Source organism: Bombina bombina, chromosome 3 (genome assembly GCF_027579735.1).
Source record: "Bombina bombina isolate aBomBom1 chromosome 3, aBomBom1.pri, whole genome shotgun sequence".
Taxonomy (NCBI): domain Eukaryota; kingdom Metazoa; phylum Chordata; class Amphibia; order Anura; family Bombinatoridae; genus Bombina; species Bombina bombina.
In genome coordinates, this window is record NC_069501.1 from 212,778,265 (window position 1) to 212,800,161 (window position 21,897).

The following is a 21,897-nucleotide window of genomic DNA, read 5'->3' on the forward strand; positions in this document are numbered from 1 at the left end:
GGCAGCTTCTGCCCACAAGCCACAAAGCCCCAGGCTCAAGGAGAGCAATCCCCAACAAAGATGCACCTTGGAAGGGATCCCCTAAAAACTAGCTCACTAACACATATTCCATGTGCAATAGCTTCAGCAGAGACACTGCAAACCCATTCGCCTGCAGAGCAGTGAATCCAAGGGTTACTACAACAAGCTGACCTGGGGAATCTGACCATAAGGCGCAAATCAAGCCCATGAGCAACAGTCACTCAGAAAAACCTGGCCAACCGTGACTAGGTCAAGTAGTCAGAGTAAGGACATAGCCCTAGTTCCCAGGAACTGGGGAACCACCAACCAGCCCTGAGGCCAAAAAGTCAGTTAACAACCCACAATGGGATCCACAAGGAAAAACGCTGAGCGAAGCCTCAGCAACCGGAAGCCCCAGGGAGAAAACAGGACCGTACCCTCAATTGTTCAAACAAACAATACCCGAGAACGTAACACCCCATCTGATATGAAAAACCAGACCACAGGGGATATTAATGCAATATCCAGATCAACCCAGGTAACAAGAAGAACTCTTAAGTCCCAACCTAAGAAAGGGACCACCCCTTTCCAAAGTTCAACGCTCCAAAGGATCTAAGGTGTCAAAAGCCGTCCAACGACCCTAGAGCCCCTAGACTCTCAAACAGTCTCAGGACAACAAGGCAAGGGAATACCGCAAGGCCAAAGCCCCTCGAGCAAGGCTCGTCTCCACATCACCTCCATACAATCAGAGGATCACAGGGAGAAAAGGGCGCAAAGCATCCCTAGCTCCGGGAAGAACCCCAAGCAAATCCCAAGGAGACTACACCCAGTGTCCCAAACAGGGAACAACCATCTCCCGGAGGGGAACCCAGGTCCCGAAAAGGAGACCTTAACCACACGGAGACAACCGAGGAAGACCAAAAAACAGAATTTATGTTTACCTGATAAATTACTTTCTCCAACGGTGTGTCCGGTCCACGGCGTCATCCTTACTTGTGGGATATTCTCTTCCCCAACAGGAAATGGCAAAGAGCCCAGCAAAGCTGGTCACATGATCCCTCCTAGGCTCCGCCTTCCCCAGTCATTCGACCGACGTAAAGGAGGAATATTTGCATAGGAGAAACCATATGATACCGTGGTGACTGTAGTTAAAGAAAATAAATTATCAGACCTGATTAAAAAACCAGGGCGGGCCGTGGACCGGACACACCGTTGGAGGAAGTAATTTATAAGGTAAACATAAATTCTGTTTTATCCAACATAGGTGTGTCCGGTCCACGGCGTCATCCTTACTTGTGGGAACCAATACCAAAGCTTTAGGACACGGATGAAGGGAGGGAGCAAATCAGGTCACCTAGATGGAAGGCACCACGGCTTGCAAAACCTTTCTCCCAAAAATAGCCTCAGAAGAAGCAAAAGTATCAAACTTGTAAAATTTAGTAAAAGTGTGCAGTGAAGACCAAGTCGCTGCCTTACATATCTGATCAACAGAAGCCTCGTTCTTGAAGGCCCATGTGGAAGCCACAGCCCTAGTGGAATGAGCTGTGATTCTGTCAGGAGGCTGCCGTCCGGCAGTCTCGTAAGCCAATCTGATGATGCTTTTAATCCAAAAAGAGAGAGAGGTAGAAGTTGCTTTTTGACCTCTCCTTTTACCAGAATAAACAACAAACAAGGAAGATGTTTGTCTAAAATCCTTTGTAGCATCTAAATAGAATTTTAGAGCACGAACAACATCCAAATTGTGCAACAAACGTTCCTTCTTTGAAACTGGATTCGGACACAAAGAAGGCACGACTATCTCCTGGTTAATGTTTTTGGTAGAAACAACTTTCGGAAGAAAACCAGGTTTAGTACGTAAAACCACCTTATCTGCATGGAACACCAGATAAGGAGGAGAACACTGCAGAGCAGATAATTCTGAAACTCTTCTAGCAGAAGAAATTGCAACCAAAAACAAAACTTTCCAAGATAATAACTTAATATCAACGGAATGTAAGGGTTCAAACGGAACCCCCTGAAGAACTGAAAGAACTAAATTGAGACTCCAAGGAGGAGTCAAAGGTTTGTAAACAGGCTTGATTCTAACCAGAGCCTGAACAAAGGCTTGAACATCTGGCACAGTTGCCAGCTTTTTGTGAAGTAACACAGACAAGGCAGAAATCTGTCCCTTCAAGGAACTTGCAGATAATCCTTTCTCCAAACCTTCTTGAAGAAAGGATAGAATCCTAGGAATTTTTACCTTGTCCCAAGGGAATCCTTTAGATTCACACCAACAGATATATTTTTTCCATATTTTGTGGTAAATTTTTCTAGTTACAGGCTTTCTGGCCTGAACAAGAGTATCAATGACAAAATCTGAGAATCCTCGCTTTGATAAGATCAAGCGTTCAATCTCCAAGCAGTCAGTTGGAGTGAGACCAGATTCGGATGTTCGAACGGACCTTGAACAAGAAGGTCTCGTCTCAAGGGTAGCTTCCATGGTGGAGCCGATGACATATTCACCAGGTCTGCATACCAAGTCCTGCGTGGCCACGCAGGAGCTATCAAGATCATCGATGCCCTCTCCTGATTGATCCTGGCTACCAGCCTGGGGATGAGAGGAAACGGCGGGAATACATAAGCTAGTTTGAAGGTCCAAGGTGCTACTAGTGCATCTACTAGAGTCGCCTTGGGATCCCTGGATCTGGACCCGTAGCAAGGAACCTTGAAGTTCTGACGAGAGGCCATCAGATCCATGTCTGGAATGCCCCACAGTTGAGTAATTTGGGCAAAGATTTCCGGATGGAGTTCCCACTCCCCCGGATGAAATGTCTGACGACTCAGAAAATCCGCTTCCCAATTTTCCACTCCTGGGATGTGGATTGCAGACAAGTGGCAGGAGTGAGTCTCCGCCCATTGAATGATTTTGGTCACTTCTTCCATCGCCAGGGAACTCCTTGTTCCCCCCTGATGGTTGATGTACGCAACAGTTGTCATGTTGTCTGATTGAAACCGTATGAACTTGGCCTTTGCTAGCTGAGGCCAAGCCTTGAGAGCATTGAATATCGCTCTCAGTTCCAGAATATTTATCGGTAGAAGAGATTCTTCCCGAGACCAAAGACCCTGAGCTTTCAGGGGTCCCCAGACCGCGCCCCAGCCCACCAGACTGGCGTCGGTCGTGACAATGACCCACTCTGGTCTGCGGAAGCTCATCCCCTGTGACAGGGTGTCCAGGGACAGCCACCAACGGAGTGAATCTCTGGTCCTCTGATTTACTTGTATCGTCGGAGACAAGTCTGTATCAGAAGTTTTGTTTTTCTGGCCTCTGTTAGAAAAATCCTCATTTCTAAGGAGTCTATTATTGTTCCCAAGAAGGGAACCCTTGTTGACGGAGATAGAGAACTCTTTTCTACGTTCACTTTCCATCCGTGAGATCTGAGAAAGGCCAGGACAATGTCCGTGTGAGCCTTTGCTTGAGGAAGGGACGACGCTTGAATCAGAATGTCGTCCAAGTAAGGTACCACTGCAATGCCCCTTGGTCTTAGCACCGCTAGAAGGGACCCTAGTACCTTTGTGAAAATCCTTGGAGCAGTGGCTAATCCGAACGGAAGTGCCACAAACTGGTAATGCTTGTCCAGGAATGCGAACCTTAGGAACCGATGATGTTCCTTGTGGATAGGAATATGTAGATACGCATCCTTTAAATCCACCGTGGTCATGAATTGACCTTCCTGGATGGAAGGAAGAATTGTTCGAATGGTTTCCATTTTGAACGATGGAACCTTGAGAAACTTGTTTAGTATCTTGAGATCTAAGATTGGTCTGAACGTTCCCTCTTTTTTGGGAACTACGAACAGATTGGAGTAGAACCCCATCCCTTGTTCTCCTAATGGAACAGGATGAATCACTCCCATTTTTAACAGGTCTTCTACACAATGCAAGAATGCCTGTTTTTTTATGTGGTCTGAAGACAATTGAGACCTGTGGAACCTCCCCCTTGGGGGAAGCCCCTTGAATTCCAGAAGATAACCTTGGGAGACTATTTCTAGCGCCCAAGGATCCAGAACATCTCTTGCCCAAGCCTGAGCGAAGAGATAGAGTCTGCCCCCCACCAGATCCGGTCCCGGATCGGGGGCCAACATCTCAAACACTAAAAAACTCTAAGCCATCTCCGTGGAGATGTTGCCTGTACAACGGCAAAGAGAATGACTGGGGAAGGCGGAGCCTAGGAGGGATCATGTGACCAGCTTTGCTGGGCTCTTTGCCATTTCCTGTTGGGGAAGAGAATATCCCACAAGTAAGGATGACGCCGTGGACCGGACACACCTATGTTGGAGAAAAGTCTCCTAAAACAGCTAGACCGTACACAGTCAATGTGCAATAGATGCAGCTGGTTACATACTGCAAACCATCCGCTGCAAGGCAGCTGAACTACCCATCAAACTACTAGCTGCTGAGGACCAAGTCCAAAAAGGACATCCAAAGCCTCAAAAACAGCCAAACGCTCAAGTCGGCGGTAATAGGGCGCGAAGCCCTCCAACCCTCCACTACATGGGGGAGGAAACTCTAGGGTCCGATAATACCAGATGCAAGAGAGAGTGACGCAGCAGAAAACACCACTGACCCAGTCATCCAGATTGAAGGCTATAAGGACTGAGACAATCCTTCCTGCCTCACGGACCCACAGGTCCTCTAGAATGCTTAGTCGAAACCTGTAAAACAAAAGATAACATAAGCACTCAGCGCCTCGACCGGACCAGCCAAGCAGAACAGCGCCACGTGTCTGAACAGCCACAAGACAGAACCGAACCCAACAGGACCAGCCTGCAACCAGGGTCCTAACCGTCAAGCTGCATAAATCCTCCCTCAGAGGGGAAGAAGGGAAAACAGACAAACATAGGACTAACATGTCCCCAAAACAACTTCTGCAGAAGTAACAGAGTATCGATCCCAGAAGATTCCCAAAGGAAACAAACAAAATAAAAGACATCTTATTCGGATAAAAAGAAAATATAAGGCAACCAGTAGGGAACGCCCAAGAAGAAAACAGGCCTACCCGCAGGACCAGCCAAACGGAGCCCTAATCTTCCAAAAAACTGGGAAGGATCTCAATAAAGAACAGTCAGGATATTACATCATCCCCACATGTCTAAAGAGGTGCACCATTCAAAGAAGCAGATTGAAAATTCCCGTATCCGTTAAGAATAGGGTAATTTAATAAATGAAACACATTTCTGAGTAAGACGCGAAGACGCACAACTCTATAACGAAAGGCACAACACTCAGGGACAGTTACACCCACAGGGAACTGTACAGGCCCTCCCCAAGATGGTAGACCCGGGACAAAAGGGCACGAGCACAATCGCAGAAGAATAATCACCAAGAATATGTGGAAGCAAAAACGTGCTGCAACCTCTGGGGGGAACAAGCTGCCCTGCATGGAGGAATAATCATAATCTGGGTTACCCGCATGTGTAGAAGTATGGAGCGGTAGGGAACTCGCCTCTTGGAGGACAGGACCCGCAGAGGCGGATGGCTCAGCTCTCCCTTAATTCCCCATGCCCGAGGAACAAGGCGCTCTAATACAGCATACTGAACATAACTAATTGACATTTGTCAACGAGGCCAATCCGGATTCTTCCCCAGATGAAGAATCTGAATCTGAAATTAGAACAGTCTCAGTATCAGAATCTTCCATAACTTGATAGAGTATATGTAAATATGGACTATAAGACAAAACAAAATGGCACCTGACACCCACAATGGCTGGGGCACTCACCACCTCCTATGAACCAGACTCCTGTAAACTAGAATTACTCTGTCGCCACACGGTCAGGAATGCGGAAATGGAAGACGGAACGTAATCACGGCAGGTCAGAAGGTGAACCGCATAGTCCAAAAAGAAAAAGTGCGCCCAACCATAAGGTCGGGTCACTTCCAAAGGCCTTTATGTTCCAGCCACGAGCCCAGTTAACACTACACATAAGCAGATTGAATCACATAAACATGATTAAAAAAAACGTTCAATAACCCCCCTCAGGAGACATTAACCCTTGATTCCACGATACGAAAAGGAGACTCACTGAGACCCTTATGTTAAGTTAGTCCTGCAAAGGTGGTAGCCTCTTAGGAAAATATCTGTATTACAGTACATTCACGGAGAAAGTAAAATGAAACAATCTTACCGGAATCTATGCCGTGGAACAGGAACACGGCCCTTCAAGTGTGACGGATAGTAGCATCGCCTCCGCCATGGACTTGAGATAAGATAGCAGGCAGCGGAGCGAAGTTCGACAACGCTGATTGCTTGAGGAGCTGTTAACACGAGTCTGGATGGTTTCGCAGAAAGACTCTCCCTGCATCTCCAGACTCTAACTTTCAATTAAGCCCTCACTGAGAGACTGACAGGATTACTTAAAATTCCTGTCCCATGTCGAAGAGTACTACCCTCCATAAGAGACAAAATAAAATCTGACACTTCTCTGCCAACCTCCTGGGACGAAAGGCAAAGAATGACTGGGGGATGAGGGAAGTGGGAGGAGTATTTAAGCCCTTGGCTGGGGTGTCTTTGCCTCCTCCTGGTGGCCAGGTTCTTATTTCCCAAAAGTAATGAATGCAGCTGTGGACTCCATTTCCATTTAAGAAGAAAATAAATATTTCTACATATATCTGATGGTATTTTTGTACAATATATAGCTATACCTATATGTGTGTATATATAAAGAAAATAATTGTGTAGTTCATTTAAAAAATCTAAGCAAGTCAAGGGGCTTTCTTTTCCCAGCAAACCTCTGGATTCAGTGTTTCCAATGCAGCAAAGGATTCTGGGTAAGATATGCAAATGAGGTTCACAATTACTCACTTTTTTACTTCAGTACTCCCTTTTAAGCCCACACATACATATATACATGATTATATATATATATATATATATATATATATATATATATATATATATATATATATATATATATATATTTATAAATACATAGAACATATTCTGCTATATGCACAACATTGGAATGTGAAATGTTTACAGTAAATACACACTATAACACTTTATTAAAAATGAATATTGCATAAATATGATTTTGCGTGTTTTCATCTACTTAACTGCAAAGGGCTTCAAGCGACGCTTTGTTCTGCATTCTGCAGATAAGGAAACTGCAGAATGCACATGCCTAATTAAAAATATATTGGGTGAAACAGAAGATTAAGAAGAAAAAAAAAAACACACAAGCAAAGATTGTAAAAGTTTATTTTGTGTAGGAAAATACTTTATTTTCAGAACCCCAAAGATGTTGTTGTTTACCCAAAATAAAACACATCGTTAATTGCAAAAAAAAAAAAAGTTACATGCAAAAGACTAGAAATCTCACATTCTGCTAAAGGTGCAGTCACTCTAGGTACATTGCAGCAAAATCCACTACAAGGTCTGTAATACCATATTGGTCATGTTTTTTTTATCACTATTTTACATTTTGGTGTTATCTCTAAAAAGGGAATTTATATTCTTACAGGTTAGAATCCCATTACAATAAAGGCCAGATTGGGTACCTGCAAATTGTAGAGTTGGATCATGAGAATTAGTCCTAATTCTGCTTGTATTTATCTAAACCTTACGTATACTTAGTGCTGATGCAACATTCTGGTCAGTATTCTGCAATGGATCAAATCTGCTTTAAAGGGGCGTAAACGTTATGCAAATATCTCACTTGAATGTTCCTAAAAGGGCTGCAGTAGAGGGAAGCATTTAGAATAGGTATGTTTGTTAATGCATATTATAAATTAAACATGACTTGAACTTGCAGCCTTCACACTGGTGTGCTTTTTTTTTTTAATTAGATTGCTTATGCTATAGCCAATAAGAGGCTGTATTGCTTGAGACATTATTTTTTATGGTAGCCTACTCCCACGTGCTTGTTACCTCAGCAAGGCAAAATGTGCAGTGTTTCCCATAAGACAACATTCCCTCAGGAGCGCTCCACGATTATTGTTATTGCACTATTTAATTACCAGCAGAGGTGACTACCTTCTTTTGCCCATACTTGGAAAGCCTGCACAATCCAAACATTTTTGTGAGCAGTTTTTTTTTTTTTTTTTTCTTACTGACCATTTTTTCCTCTTAGTGGTTAGCTGCTGATAAAGGGTTAAATACAGAGGGAAAACCTCTGTATACACTAACGATAAATACAAAAATGTTATAGAGGTGGATTAGCCAATTAGCGGATGTAGTTATTCTTATTTATTTATTTTAAAATCATGGTTATTTAAAACTGCTTTTAACTGCTAAGAGTCTAAAAAAAGGCTCTGAACAGAAAGCTATTTTTTTTTACTAAAAGCATCAAGTAAGATTAAAAAGAAACCGGAAACAAAATACTAATACATTAAAAAGAACACTAGTCCTCCTCAAAAACATTGTATAGCACAAAAGCCACATCCGTTTTGTCACACTTAAATACATCCGTAGGAGCAAGGCCTTTTTTCGTGTGTCAAACCATTGCAATACATTACATGTACATAAGACAAGACATAAGTTAAATGACTTCAGAAGTGTGGCAATAGAATCTGATTTTCTTTAAAGAAAATATATAACAATATGACTTTTTCAGTTTTGCTTTGAAGGAAATGTCAATATTTTATTATGTCATTATTAATGAAAATGTGGATTGTGCAGCTTTTTCTGTAATTAAAATTCCAAATTATTATGAAGAAATAACAGTAAATCCTTTTTATGATAAACTAGTAAACATTAGAGAACACATATGTGTATATACTGTCCCTGGCAGGTAAATAGTTAACCTACACATATATATATATATATATATATATATATATATATATATATATATATATATATATACATACACACACACACACTATACAGTGAATGTGTTGTCATCGTTATAAATCTCTGCCTAATTATCTTGTGTCTTACATGTTAAAGTGCAAACTCTCCATGCGTTAATTCTCTGAGATTAACTATCAGTCTCTAAGATATTTAATAAGTAGTCATTGTCACGGTAACCAGGGTTATGGTGAGGGTTAGAAGTCCCTCCCTTTATACTAGGGATGACCATCATAATCTTACTTTTAAAATGCTATATTCATAACACTAAGGGTAAAAGATTCCAAAATAATGGTATAACAAGCATGTCCAGCAATCAAGTATCTACTGGTAAATATCTGTTAAGAAACAGTGATTTTAATTTAAATATAAAACTTTATTTTTAATTTTGCGCCTAGGTAACAAACACTAAATAGTGCATAATAATATTGTGCAAGCTAAGTAGAACTGCACCTTTAGAGAATTGCATGTTGAACTAGTTTAGTAATCGTACAGTGCCACCTACTGGTTTAAATATAGCATTATTTTTAGGAAACCATTACATCAAAAAATATCATTTTAAATCATTTTTGAGCCCATGTAAACTGGACAAAAAAAAAAAAGTAGGTGAATAATTACAGAGTGGGGTGAAGCAGAGATGATTGTTTCCACAATCACATATTCAAAGCAACACACACACACAAAAAGAAAAGGAAAAAAAAATCAATAATAAAAAATAAAAAAGAATGATATGTTACAGCTCAAAATATTCAGCATACAGAAACAAATCCAGTTAGGCCTATGCTGTCAGAACAAAGTAAAACATGGCTCCCATTAAACAAAAAAAATATCTTATTTGAAAATTGCTTCCAACTGAATATGGCTCTCTGAGGTTTGTAGATTTTGTCCTTCAGATGATTTTCACTGGTGTGGGCTTCGTTAGTTCTGGTGGGTCACTGGGTCTGAATTGACTGACATAAGCCGCTTCTTCAACTAGCTTGTAAGGATAGAGAAACTGCAAACATAAAATACAGACAATAAGTGAAGAGAACGACTTTTAGTAACGGTATGTTGTACAAATGGATTGAAGGAAGAGAGTTATTTCATACAGTGCATCATTCTGTGATATTAAATCTACAAAACAAAATAAAGGGATACTAAAACTAAATTTTTTCTTTCATTATTCAGATAGAGCTTGCAATTTTAAGCAACCTTCTAATTTACTCCTATTGTCAATTTTTCTTCGTTCTCTTGCTATCTTTATTTGAAAAAGAAGGCATCTAAGCTAAGGGGCCAGACAATTTTTGGTTCAGCTGACTGGACAGCACTTGTTTATTGGTGAGTGCATTTAGCCACCAATCTGCAAGCACAACCCAGGTTGTGAACCAAAAATGGGCCGGATTCTAAAATTACATTCTTGCTTTTCAAATAAAGATAGCAAGAGAATGAAGAAAAATTGATAATAGAAGTACATTAGAAAGTTGCTTAAAATTGCATGCTCTATGTGAATCATGAAAGAAAAAATTTGGGTTATTATAATAATAATAACTAGTATTTATATAGCGCCTTTCTCCAAGTGGGACTCAAAGTGCTTTTTCAGCGCTCGCTCTCGGAATTAACCAAATCGGCAGCTGAATAGTAATAGTTGTTATTATTACCCAATTTAATGGTACTCATTTTATCGACCTCGGAAGGATGAAGGGCTGAGTCGGCCCTGCCGGGATTTGAACCTGTGACCTTGGATCTTTTAAACAGGTTTTTTTGTAGTCAGGGCATTTACCAACTGGACCAATAATAATAAATCTAGCTTTCTTTCTTTCTTTCTATCTATCTATCTATCTATCTATCTATCTATCTATCTAGGAACAAACACAGACACACAGGTGAAAATAGCTGGACAGACAGCAAAGCACATAAAAGGCACACACAGACATGGATAGACATATTAACCTATCCAGTATACAACAGACACTAGTTAGCAGCCAGCCTTGGTACAACGGTCATTCTAAATTAAAAGGATTTTACTGACAGGTGCATTTATTGGAGAATTAATTTTGTTCATATGCATCATTACACTCAGACATGAATAGTTGTAAACTACCTCAAGGTTTCTCAGGTCTTCGCATTATTTTATTAAGTGTTTGAGAAAGTCTCTTACCTTTGTTTTTGCTGCATATTGTTCATATCAGGGTATAGTCTGCCCAGTCTTAGGTGATCTTGAATCGAGAGCATCTTTTCCCCCTTAACAGCAGATGGAGCACATGAGACTCAGTGCCAGCCTGGATGTGTCTTATGCAGGAAGCCTACATGTTCATAAGCTGAATTCAGTAAGCTACAGTAGCACTGTTATCAGTAGGACATTTAAAATGATGTTAATCCTTTGTTTAATGGCTGGGTATATTTATATTATTGGAGTCTAAGTCCAGACTCTAATTAGATATTAACCTTCTATGTTTAAAGTTTTTAATAAAAGAGACTTTTTGTCTAATTTAATATGGCTACTGAGCAGCTTCCTGTTTGTGAGCCAATCCAAGATAAGCACCTAATATGAAAAGTCATGATTGTAGGAAGTCTGTGTCACTTGTTGGCATTTGTGTGCTTTTATGTATTATCACCAAAAGCTGTTGATAAATAATGCAGATCATTAGTCTATATATGCAGTTGTATTTTGCTCTGCTGGAGAGGTCAGCTACTGACAGTGCATAAAACGAGACTAACGGCTGTCTAGAAACAAACAAACAATGCAAAGGCACACGGATATATACATACATATATAAAATACAATATTTTATTGAAAGATTGCATAAAAAACACTATAAATCAGTGGTGGGATGGGCTAACTCTCACATATCTGATGGTCCTGTCCTCTGATTAAACCATTTTGGGACAGGATCACACACTTTGTTACAAATTGCCGCACATTAGTTGCAAGTATAGAAAGCAGCTTTTTCAATATATGCTCAACAGCGCTAAATAACTTATTCCCCGCTATTAGAAGAAAGCTTGTTTATATATACTACAGTTTGAAGGGAAAATTAGATCATTTTTTTAATTTAGTTTTCCTCCAGGATCAGAAATAGCTTATTATGGGTATGATTAAACATTTTATGTAACCCCCGTCTGTTAAGAGTTTTGTACGTACATATATTATATATGCTTAAATAATGGCAAATTTAAAGGGACAGTCTAGTCAGAATTAAACGTTCATGATTCAGATAGGGCATGTAATTTTAAACAACTTTCCAATTTACTTTTATCATCAAATTTGCTTTGTTCTTTTGTATTCTTAGTTGAAAGTTAAACTTAGGTAGGCTCATGAACTAATTGCTAAGCACTTGAAGGCTGCCTCTTATCTGAATGCATTTGACCATTTTTTCACAGCTAGAGGGCGCGTTAGTTTATGTGTGCCATATAGATAACATTGTGCTCTCGCCTATGGCATTACTTTTGAGAGGGCCCTGATTGGCTAAAATAAAAGTCTGTCAAAAGAACTGAAATAAGGGGGCAGTCTGCAGAGGCTTAGATACAAGTTAATCACGGATGTAAAAAAGTGTATTAATTAATTACAATGCTGGTTTTGCAAAACTGGGGATCGATTAATAAAAGGATTATCTATCTTTTAAAACAATACAAATTCTGCAGTAGACGATCCCTTTAATTGCACTTGTGGTCTGCTATCTCTTTCAAACCATCTGTCAATTTGGGTTTCTGTCATTTTTTATGCTCAACTATATTAATTCTGTTTTTCCTTCAATTTCCAAACCCTGTTTCCCCCACTTTATTTACCCTTCTTTCTGTTAGCAATAATACAAAGTTTTATAAGCTTGATACTATGTAACGATATACGTTACTTGCTTATCTCATTGAAAATGTAATAAAGACCATATCACTTAATTAAAAACACATGCTACAAATCTAAACTGTAAAGAGTTTATAGTCAATACACAATGCCAATGAGTTATCCGTTAGTAATAAAGTACAGATCAAGGGCAGGGTCAAAACAGTATGATGTGTAGATAGATAGATAGATAGATAGATAGATAGATAGATATTGCTTAATGAACAAACAATTGCACTTGTAATTACTGAACACATTGTTTAAACAATCAAAGTCTAGGCTGAAAAAGTATGTACACTTCTAGGCTAATGACTTCTCCAAAAAACTAATTAGCGTAAAATGTTCCAGTCACAAAAGATGAGCTCAAAGGTGTGGGTGAGAGTTGCTCTTCTTAAGGAGTTATGTGAATCCATTAAATGATCAAAAGATATATCAGAAGACCTTGAAATTTGTTATAGAAATGAAAGCTAGAAACAGATATAAAAGCATTCCTAAATGCAAGGATGTTTATCAATGCAGGGTAGGAGAAATAGTCTACAAGCAGAGAAATATAGTGCTGTGCTTTCTATAGAAGTGAGCATCCTGAAAGGTCACAGCAAGAAGTGCAGCGTACTCTACTAAGGAAAGATCTGGGCAGCCAGTCAGCGTGTCTGGTGGATTGTGGGCATATTAGGGCTGTTTATGGGCAGGGCTAACGAACATTCTGCAAATAGAGACATATGACTGTCACAGAGGGATATAGATCAGAATTAGGGACTGTCCCTGGCCAATAGGGGCATTTGGGAGGTCTGGAGGTTTGACAGAAGTGTTCAACATTACGGACCTGATTTTCAAAAGCTTACAACTTATGTCAGGTTATCTTTAACCCCTTAATGACCGGACCATTTTTCAATTTTCTTACCCTTAATGACAATGGCTATTTTTACATTTCTGCAGTGTTTGTGTTTAGCTGTAATTTCCCTCTTACTCATTTACTGTACCCACACATATTATATACCGTTTTTCTCGCCATTAAATGGACTTTCTAAGGATACCATTATTTTCATCATATCTTATAATTTCCTATAAAAAAAATATAAAATATGAGGAAAAAATTGAAAAAAACACACTTTTTCTAACTTTGACCCCCAAAATCTGTTACACATCTACAATCACCAAAAAACACCTATGCTAAATAGTTTCTAAATTTTGTCCTGAGTTTAGAAATACCCAATGTTTACATGTTCTTTACTTTTTTTGCAAGTTATAGGGCAATAAGTACAAGTAGCACTTTGCTATTTCCAAACAACTTTTTTTCAAAATTAGCGCTAGTTACATTGGAACCCTGATATCTGTCAGGAATACCTGAATATCCCTTGACATGTATATATTTTTTTTTAGAAGACAACCCAAAGTATTGATCTAGGCCCATTTTGGTATATTTCATGCCACCATTTCACCGCCAAATGTCATCAAATAAAAAAAAAAGTTCACTTTTTCACAAATTTTGTCACAAACTTTAGGTTTCCCACTGAAATTATTTACAAACAGCTTCTGCAATTAAGGCACAAATGGTTGTAAATGCTCTTTTGGGATCCCCTTTGTTCAGAAATAGCAGACTTATATGGCTTTGGGGTTGCTTTTTGGTAAGTAGAAGGCCGCTAAATGCTGCTGCGCACCACACGTAAATTATGCCCAGCAGTTAAGGGGTTAAATTAGGTAGCTTGTAGGGAGCTTGCAGGGTTAATTTTAGCTTTAGGGTAGAGATCAGCCTCCCACCTGACACATCCCACCCCCTGATCCCTCCCAAACAGTTCTCTTCCCTCCCCCACCCCACAATTGTCCCCGCCATCTTAAGTACTGGCAGAAAGTCTGCCAGTACTAAATAAAAGGAGTTTTTCTTTTTTTTAATAAAAAAAAATAAAATGTTTTAGCTGTGATGGACTCCTGCCTTAGCCCCAACCTCCATGATCCCCCCCCCCCAGCTCTCTAACCCTCTCCCCTACCTAATTGCCGCCATCTTGGGTACTGGCAGCTGTCTGCCAGTACCCAATTTGCCCCCCAAAAAAGTGTTTTTTTTTATCTTTTATTGCCATTTTAAATTTTTCTGTAGTGTAGCAGCCCCCCACAATACCCCAACCCCCTCCCCCTCCCAGATCCTTATATATTTATTTTTTTCCCCCTCTTCCCTCCTCATTGGTGTCAGTGTGGGTAGCTAATCGCGCGCGCACGCGCACCCCCGCACGCTCCCGGCACCCAGCGTGCACATTGCACTTACAGGAGCCGGATGCCGGGTAGCGATGGGCCGCCCACCCGCCTCCCTGTTGCGCTCCCACCCACCAACGAACCGGCACCATCGCTACCGGTGCAGAGAGGGCCACAGAGTGGCTCTCTCTGCATCGGAGTCTTCTGAAAGGGTATTGCAGGATGCCTCCATATGGAGGCATCACTGCAATACCCTGAGAGCTGCTGGAAGCGATTGCGATCGCTTCCAGCACTCTCTTAGACAACTGACGTACCAGGTACGTCTATTGTCATTAACTGTAAGTTAATGCATGACGTACCTGGTACGTCAGTTGTCATTAAGGGGTTAAAAAAAACTGTCAGTGCTACAAGGTCCTTCACAGCATTCTCCCAGGCACATTTTACACTGAGAGCTTGCTATGGGGAGTACTATTCATTTGTAAACGCGAAGTAGAGACACGTTATTAACCCCTTGAGTGCCAACGATGGCTCTGAGCCATCGCAGAGTTTCCCACTCTGGTGCTAACGACGCCTCAGAGCCGTCGCTAGCACTCTCCCCCCTTGAAGGAGATCTGGGGACTCCCACCCACTCCTACCCCGGCGATCGGGCTGCATAGTGACAGGCATCGCCGGGGCTTCATGTTTTGCGTGGTGACGTCACTCGCAATGACATGATGACAATACAAAGTATAGGGAAAGGGGGCATGCTGCTTAGACGCCTGCATCTCAGGCATCTAAGCAGCTACAGAGCCCCAAGCCACACCGTTGGAACGGTAATTGCCTAACCTTTCCAACAGTGTAAGTCTTGGGTATCTGGAGAAAAAAAGTAAAAATTTCTAAACATAAAAATAAAAAAAAAAAATTAAATCACCTTAGCACCCAGGTGGAAAAGTGCTTAGCACTCAAAGGGTTAAAGTATAATGATCAATAAAACAAGCAGTTTAAGATGTTAAAAGTAGTATCAAATATGCATTAAAATTTTCATATAAAGCAAAATTAAATTGTAATTAAGCAGTAGAATGTATGCCAGAAACAACAGTATTTAATGTACCATGTAGTTTAAAAATATGAAGTAAATGATAATACCACAAAGTACATAATTCAAAGTGTACTTTATATTTTTATTGTAGAATGAGTTTTGGAACCTTGGTGAGTGGTTGGAAAAGGAAAGTTCCTTGAGCAAGTAACAGGACTCATATTTTTCTCTAAGCATTTTACACCTGCAGTTCTCGCCTTTTTTAACTCACCAAATGTACTAGTAAATTTGTCTTAAACTCAATTAACTTATTGCAGAAATAATAAAAAAAATGTGTATACAAAACTAGAATTGAATCCAAGGTGAAAGTATGATGAAAACAGTTCGTTCTCAGTACATTCACTCATTACAGAGAAATTTTTTTGCTTTACGAGGGTCGGCATGATATTTCTCCCCATGCCAGTGAATTTTAGAGAATTGGACCCTAAGTTAATAGGAGAAAAAAACATTGCACACCAACATCAAAACCTCATCCATAAAGCATGTCATGGACTGCAAAGGTTTCACATGCTAGAGCTAAAACCAACTGAGATGCTACGGCAAGACCCAAAGACAGCTATTAACACAAGGAATTTAAAGGAACACTGAACCCAAATTTTATCTTTCATGATTCAGATAGAGCATGCAATTTTAAGCAATTTTCTAATTTACTCCTATTATCAATTTTTCTTCATTCTCTTCCTATCTTTATTTGAAAAGCAAGAATGTTAGTTTAGAAGCCAGACCATTTTTGTTTAACAACCTGGGTTGTCTCTGATGATTGGTGGATTAATGCTGCCCAGGGTACTGAACCAAAAATTGGCTGGCTCCTTAGCTTAGATGCCTTCTTTTTCAAATAAGATAATCTGAGGAAACGGCCGATGCTAAGGCTGAGAAACGCGTCGCACAGATAGGGGGTATTTTGTATATACCCTCTATATCCAGTGCTTGTAATTACTTTAAGTGTTTTTAATAAACAAGTTGTTTGATTCACAAGCATAGTAAAAGCACCTTTTTTGAGTGATCAAACCATCACCACATTGAACCTGAACACCTGGAGTCACCCTCTTGCATAGTGGGTTGGACCACATTTGAACCACCTGCTGCACACCTGGAGCCGGGAGGGGCTTAGCTGGTACACCCTGAGACACCAGCCTGCTTCTACCAGTACATATGTGTACTCGTACCAAATGTGAGTACTGATTTGGCTTGAACATCTTTATGCTCTATACGAATATGCGGATATACACGAGGACCTTCTGTTTTATGCTTTCTTTATAGTTTCACTCGGATACGTCTGAGGAGGAGAGCAGCCGCCTGCGTTTTGTGTTCCAGTTGAATACCATGAACAGAACCTAATATTGTGTTCTAATTAGGACTTTATATTTATATTCATTACCATTACTGGTTTATGGTTATATTCCCTTAGACACATTTTGAATATTAACCTAGAATTTACATGCTATATTCCCTATGGTGTGCGCCCCCTCACATTTGTTTTATTATATTCATGGCTGTAATGTTTAATTTTTTGGTAAATTAATTCCATTAATCTATTCACAATGTCATGCACTTCCAGAAGTTTAATAAGATTATTTTGAGCATTTATTCTATCTTGAAGATATTATCACATAATGGGCCAGTTTACGAGTGGAGCACTATATTTGCGCTCCACTCAGTAATACCAGCGCAAGCAAATGTGCGCTGGTATTACAAGTTGAGCGCAATGCAAACGCGACCTCGCAATTGCATTGCAGGGAAGCTTTGTGCTCACAATAGGAGCCTTGTTCTCATGCCTTGAGACACTGCAGCATGGGGGGGGGGGGTAAGTCACGCAGTGATGGGCAGCAAAATTTAAATATATAAGTACAGGTAGCCCTCAGTTTACGCCGGGATTAGGTTCCAGAAGGAATGGTTGTAAATCGAAACCGTTGTAAATTGAAACCCAGTTTATAATGTAAGTCAATGGGAAGTGAGGGAGATAGGTTCCAGGCCCCTCTCAATAACACCAAATACATTATTTTTAAAGCTTTGAAATGAAGACTTTAAAAGTTAAACAGCATTATAAACCTAATAAAATAATCACACAACACAGAATATATAATTAAACTAAGTTAAATGAACAAAAACATTTGCTAAACAGCATTATAAATCTAATAAAATAATCACACAACACAGACTTCACTTGCATTTTTCTGCAAACAGTTCTTTCTATGCATTCCAATCAGAACAGATTTATAGACAGGAAGATCTTGTTCCTTTGAAATCTGCTCGATAGCTCAATTCTGGTTAAACTGATTAATTTTAGCTTGCTTTGCTTTGCTGCAACACAAGCGGACAGCTCCAGCTACTGGCTATTTTAATAAATGCACTGTTTCTCAATGCTTTTCAACAGCAGTCACATGACTGGAAAAAAACATAATTTATGCTTACCTGATAAATTTATTTCTCTTGTAGTGTATCCAGTCCACGGATCATCCATTACTTGTGGGATATTCTCCTTCCCAACAGGAAGTTGCAAGAGGATCACCCAAAGCAGAGCTGCTATATAGCTCCTCCCCTCACTGCCATATCCAGTCATTCGACCGAAACAAGACGAGAAAGGAGAAACCATAGGGGGCAGTGGTGACTGTAGTTTAATTAAAATTTAGACCTGCCTGAAAAGGACAGGGCGGGCCGTGTACTGGATACACTACAAGAGAAATAAATTTATCAGGTAAGCATAAATTATGTTTTCTCTTGTTAAGTGTATCCAGTCCACGGATCATCCATTACTTGTGGGATACCAATACCAAAGCTAAAGTACACGGATGATGGGAGGGACAAGGCAGGAACTTAAACGGAAGGAACCACTGCCTGTAGAACCTTTCTCCCAAAAACAGCCTCCGAAGAAGCAAAAGTGTCAAATTTGTAAAATTTTGAAAAGGTGTGAAGCGAAGACCAAGTCGCAGCCTTGCAAATCTGTTCAACAGAGGCCTCATTTTTAAAGGCCCAGGTGGAAGCCACAGCTCTAGTAGAATGAGCTGTAATCCTTTCAGGGGGCTGCTGTCCAGCAGTATCATAGGCTAAGCGTATTATGCTCCGAAGCCAAAAGGAGAGAGAGGTTGCCGAAGCTTTTTGACCTCTCCTCTGTCCAGAGTAAACGACAAACAGGGCAGATGTTTGACGAAAATCTTTAGTAGCCTGTAAGTAAAACTTCAAGGCACGGACTACGTCCAGATTATGCAAAAGACGTTCCTTCTTTGAAGAAGGATTAGGACACAATGATGGAACAACAATCTCTTGATTGATATTCCTGTTAGAAACCACCTTAGGTAAAAACCCAGGTTTGGTACGCAGAACTACCTTGTCTGAATGAAAAATCAGATAAGGAGAATCACAATGTAAGGCAGATAACTCAGAGACTCTTCGAGCCGAGGAAATAGCCATCAAAAACAGAACTTTCCAAGATAAAAGTTTAATATCAATGGAATGAAGGGGTTCAAACGGAACTCCCTGAAGAACTTTAAGAACCAAGTTTAAGCTCCACGGGGGAGCAACAGTTTTAAACACAGGCTTAATCCTAACCAAAGCCTGACAAAATGCCTGGACGTCTGGAACTTCTGTCAGACGCTTGTGCAAAAGAATAGACAGAGCAGAGATCTGTCCATTTAAAGAACTAGCTGATAAGCCTTTGTCCAAACCCTCTTGGAGAAAGGACAATATCCTAGGAATCCTAACCTTACTCCATGAGTAACTCTTGGATTCACACCAATAAAGATATTTACGCCATATCTTATGGTAGATTTTCCTGGTGACAGGCTTCCGAGCCTGTATTAAGGTATCAATGACTGACTCGGAGAAGCCACGCCTTGATAGAATCAAGCGTTCAATCTCCATGCAGTCAGTCTCAGAGAAATTAGATTTGGATGATTGAAAGGACCTTGTATTAGAAGGTCCTGCCTCAGAGGCAGAGTCCATGGTGGAAGAGATGACATGTCCACTAGGTCTGCATACCAGGTCCTGCGTGGCCACGCAGGCGCTATCAGAATCACCGATGCTCTCTCCTGTTTGATTTTGGCAATCAGTCGAGGGAGCAGAGGAAACGGTGGAAACACATAAGCCAGGTTGAAGAACCAAGGAGCTGCTAGAGCATCTATTAGCGTTGCTCCCGGGTCCCTGGACCTGGATCCGTAACAAGGAAGCTTGGCGTTCTGGCGAGACGCCATGAGATCCAGTTCTGGTTTGCCCCAACGATGGACCAGTTGAGCAAACACCTCCGGATGGAGTTCCCACTCCCCCGGATGAAAAGTCTGACGACTTAGAAAGTCCGCCTCCCAGTTCTCTACGCCTGGGATGTGGATCGCTGACAGGTGGCAAGAGTGAGACTCTGCCCAGCGAATTATCTTTGAGACTTCTAACATCTCTAGGGAACTCCTGGTTCCCCCTTGATGGTTGATGTAAGCCACAGTAGTGATGTTGTCCGACTGAAATCTGATGAACCTCAGTGTTGCTAACTGAGGCCAAGCTAGAAGAGCCTTGAATATTGCTCTTAACTCCAGAATATTTATTGGGAGGAGTTTCTCCTCCTGAGTCCACGATCCCTGAGCCTTCAGGGAGTTCCAGACTGCGCGCCAACCTAGAAGGCTGGCATCTGTTGTTACAATCGTCCAATCTGGCCTGTGAAAGGTCATACCCTTGGACAGATGGACCCGAGAAAGCCACCAGAGAAGAGAATCGCTGGTCTCTTGATCCAGATTTAGTAGAGGGGACAAATCTGAGTAATCCCCATTCCACTGACTTAGCATGCATAATTGCAGCGGTCTGAGATGCAGGCGCGCAAATGTCACTATGTCCATTGCCGCTACCATTAAGCCGATTACTTCCATGCACTGAGCCACTGACGGGCGTGGAATGGAATGAAGGACACGGCAAGCATTTAGAAGTTTTGATAACCTGGACTCCGTCAGGTAAATTTTCATCTCTACAGAATCTATAAGAGTCCATAGGAAGGAGACTCTTGTGAGTGGTGATAGAGAACTCTTTTCCACGTTCACTTTCCACCCATGCGACCTCAGAAATGCCAGAACTATCTCTGTATGAGACTTGGCAATTTGAAAGCTTGACGCCTGTATCAGGATGTCGTCTAGATACGGAGCCACCGCTATGCCTCGCGGTCTTAGAACCGCCAGAAGTGAGCCCAGAACCTTTGTAAAAATTCTCGGGGCAGTGGCCAACCCGAAGGGAAGAGCTACAAATTGGTAATGCCTGTCTAGAAAGGCAAACCTTAGGAACCGATGATGATCTTTGTGAATCGGTATGTGAAGGTAGGCATCCTTTAAGTCCACTGTGGTCATGTACTGACCCTCTTGGATCATGGGTAGGATGGTCCGAATAGTTTCCATTTTAAATGATGGAACTCTGAGGAATTTGGGAACCACAAACAGATTTGAATAAAATCCCTGTCCTTGTTCCGTCCGCGGAACTGGATGGATCACTCCCATTACTAGGAGGTCTTGCACACAGCTTAGGAATGCCTCTTTCTTTATCTGGTTTGCTGATAACCTTGAAAGATGAAATCTCCCTTGTGGAGGAGAAGCTTTGAAGTCCAGAAGATATCCCTGAGATATGATCTCCAACGCCCAGGGATCCTGAACATCTCTTGCCCACGCCTGGGCAAAGAGAGAAAGTCTGCCCCCCACTAGATCCGTTTCCGGATAGGGGGCCGTTCCTTCATGCTGTCTTGGGGGCAGCAGCAGGCTTTCTGGCCTGCTTGCCCTTGTTCCAGGACTGGTTAGGTTTCCAGGCCTGTCTGGAATGAGCAACAGTTCCCTCTTGTTTTGAAGCGGAGGAAGTTGATGCTGCTCCTGCCTTGAAATTTCGAAAAGGCACGAAAATTAGACTGTTTGGCCTTTGATTTGGCCCTGTCCTGAGGAAGGGTATGACCCTTGCCTCCAGTAATGTCAGCAATAATTTCCTTCAAGCCAGGCCCGAATAAGGTCTGCCCCTTGAAAGGAATGTTGAGTAATTTAGACT

General features: G+C 41.2%; 1 protein-coding gene across 4 annotated transcripts in view; it reads right to left on the bottom strand.

Moving 5' to 3' along the window:
• The window catches only part of SPECC1 (sperm antigen with calponin homology and coiled-coil domains 1), a 962,422-nt gene that overhangs the window by 404,268 nt on the left and 536,257 nt on the right, over window positions 1-21,897 (bottom strand). Inside the window, exon 8 of one of the 4 annotated variants that reach the window (XM_053706124.1) lies at window positions 8,833-9,821. The exons of 2 other annotated variants lie outside the window; for them this stretch is intronic. In XM_053706124.1, coding sequence (XP_053562099.1) covers window positions 9,800-9,821 — 22 coding nt within the window. In that variant the 3' untranslated portion in view covers window positions 8,833-9,799. Of the gene's footprint in view, window positions 1-8,832; window positions 9,822-10,997; window positions 11,110-21,897 lie in introns of those variants that run through there. One more of the 4 variants, XM_053706125.1, reaches the window with a different exon arrangement.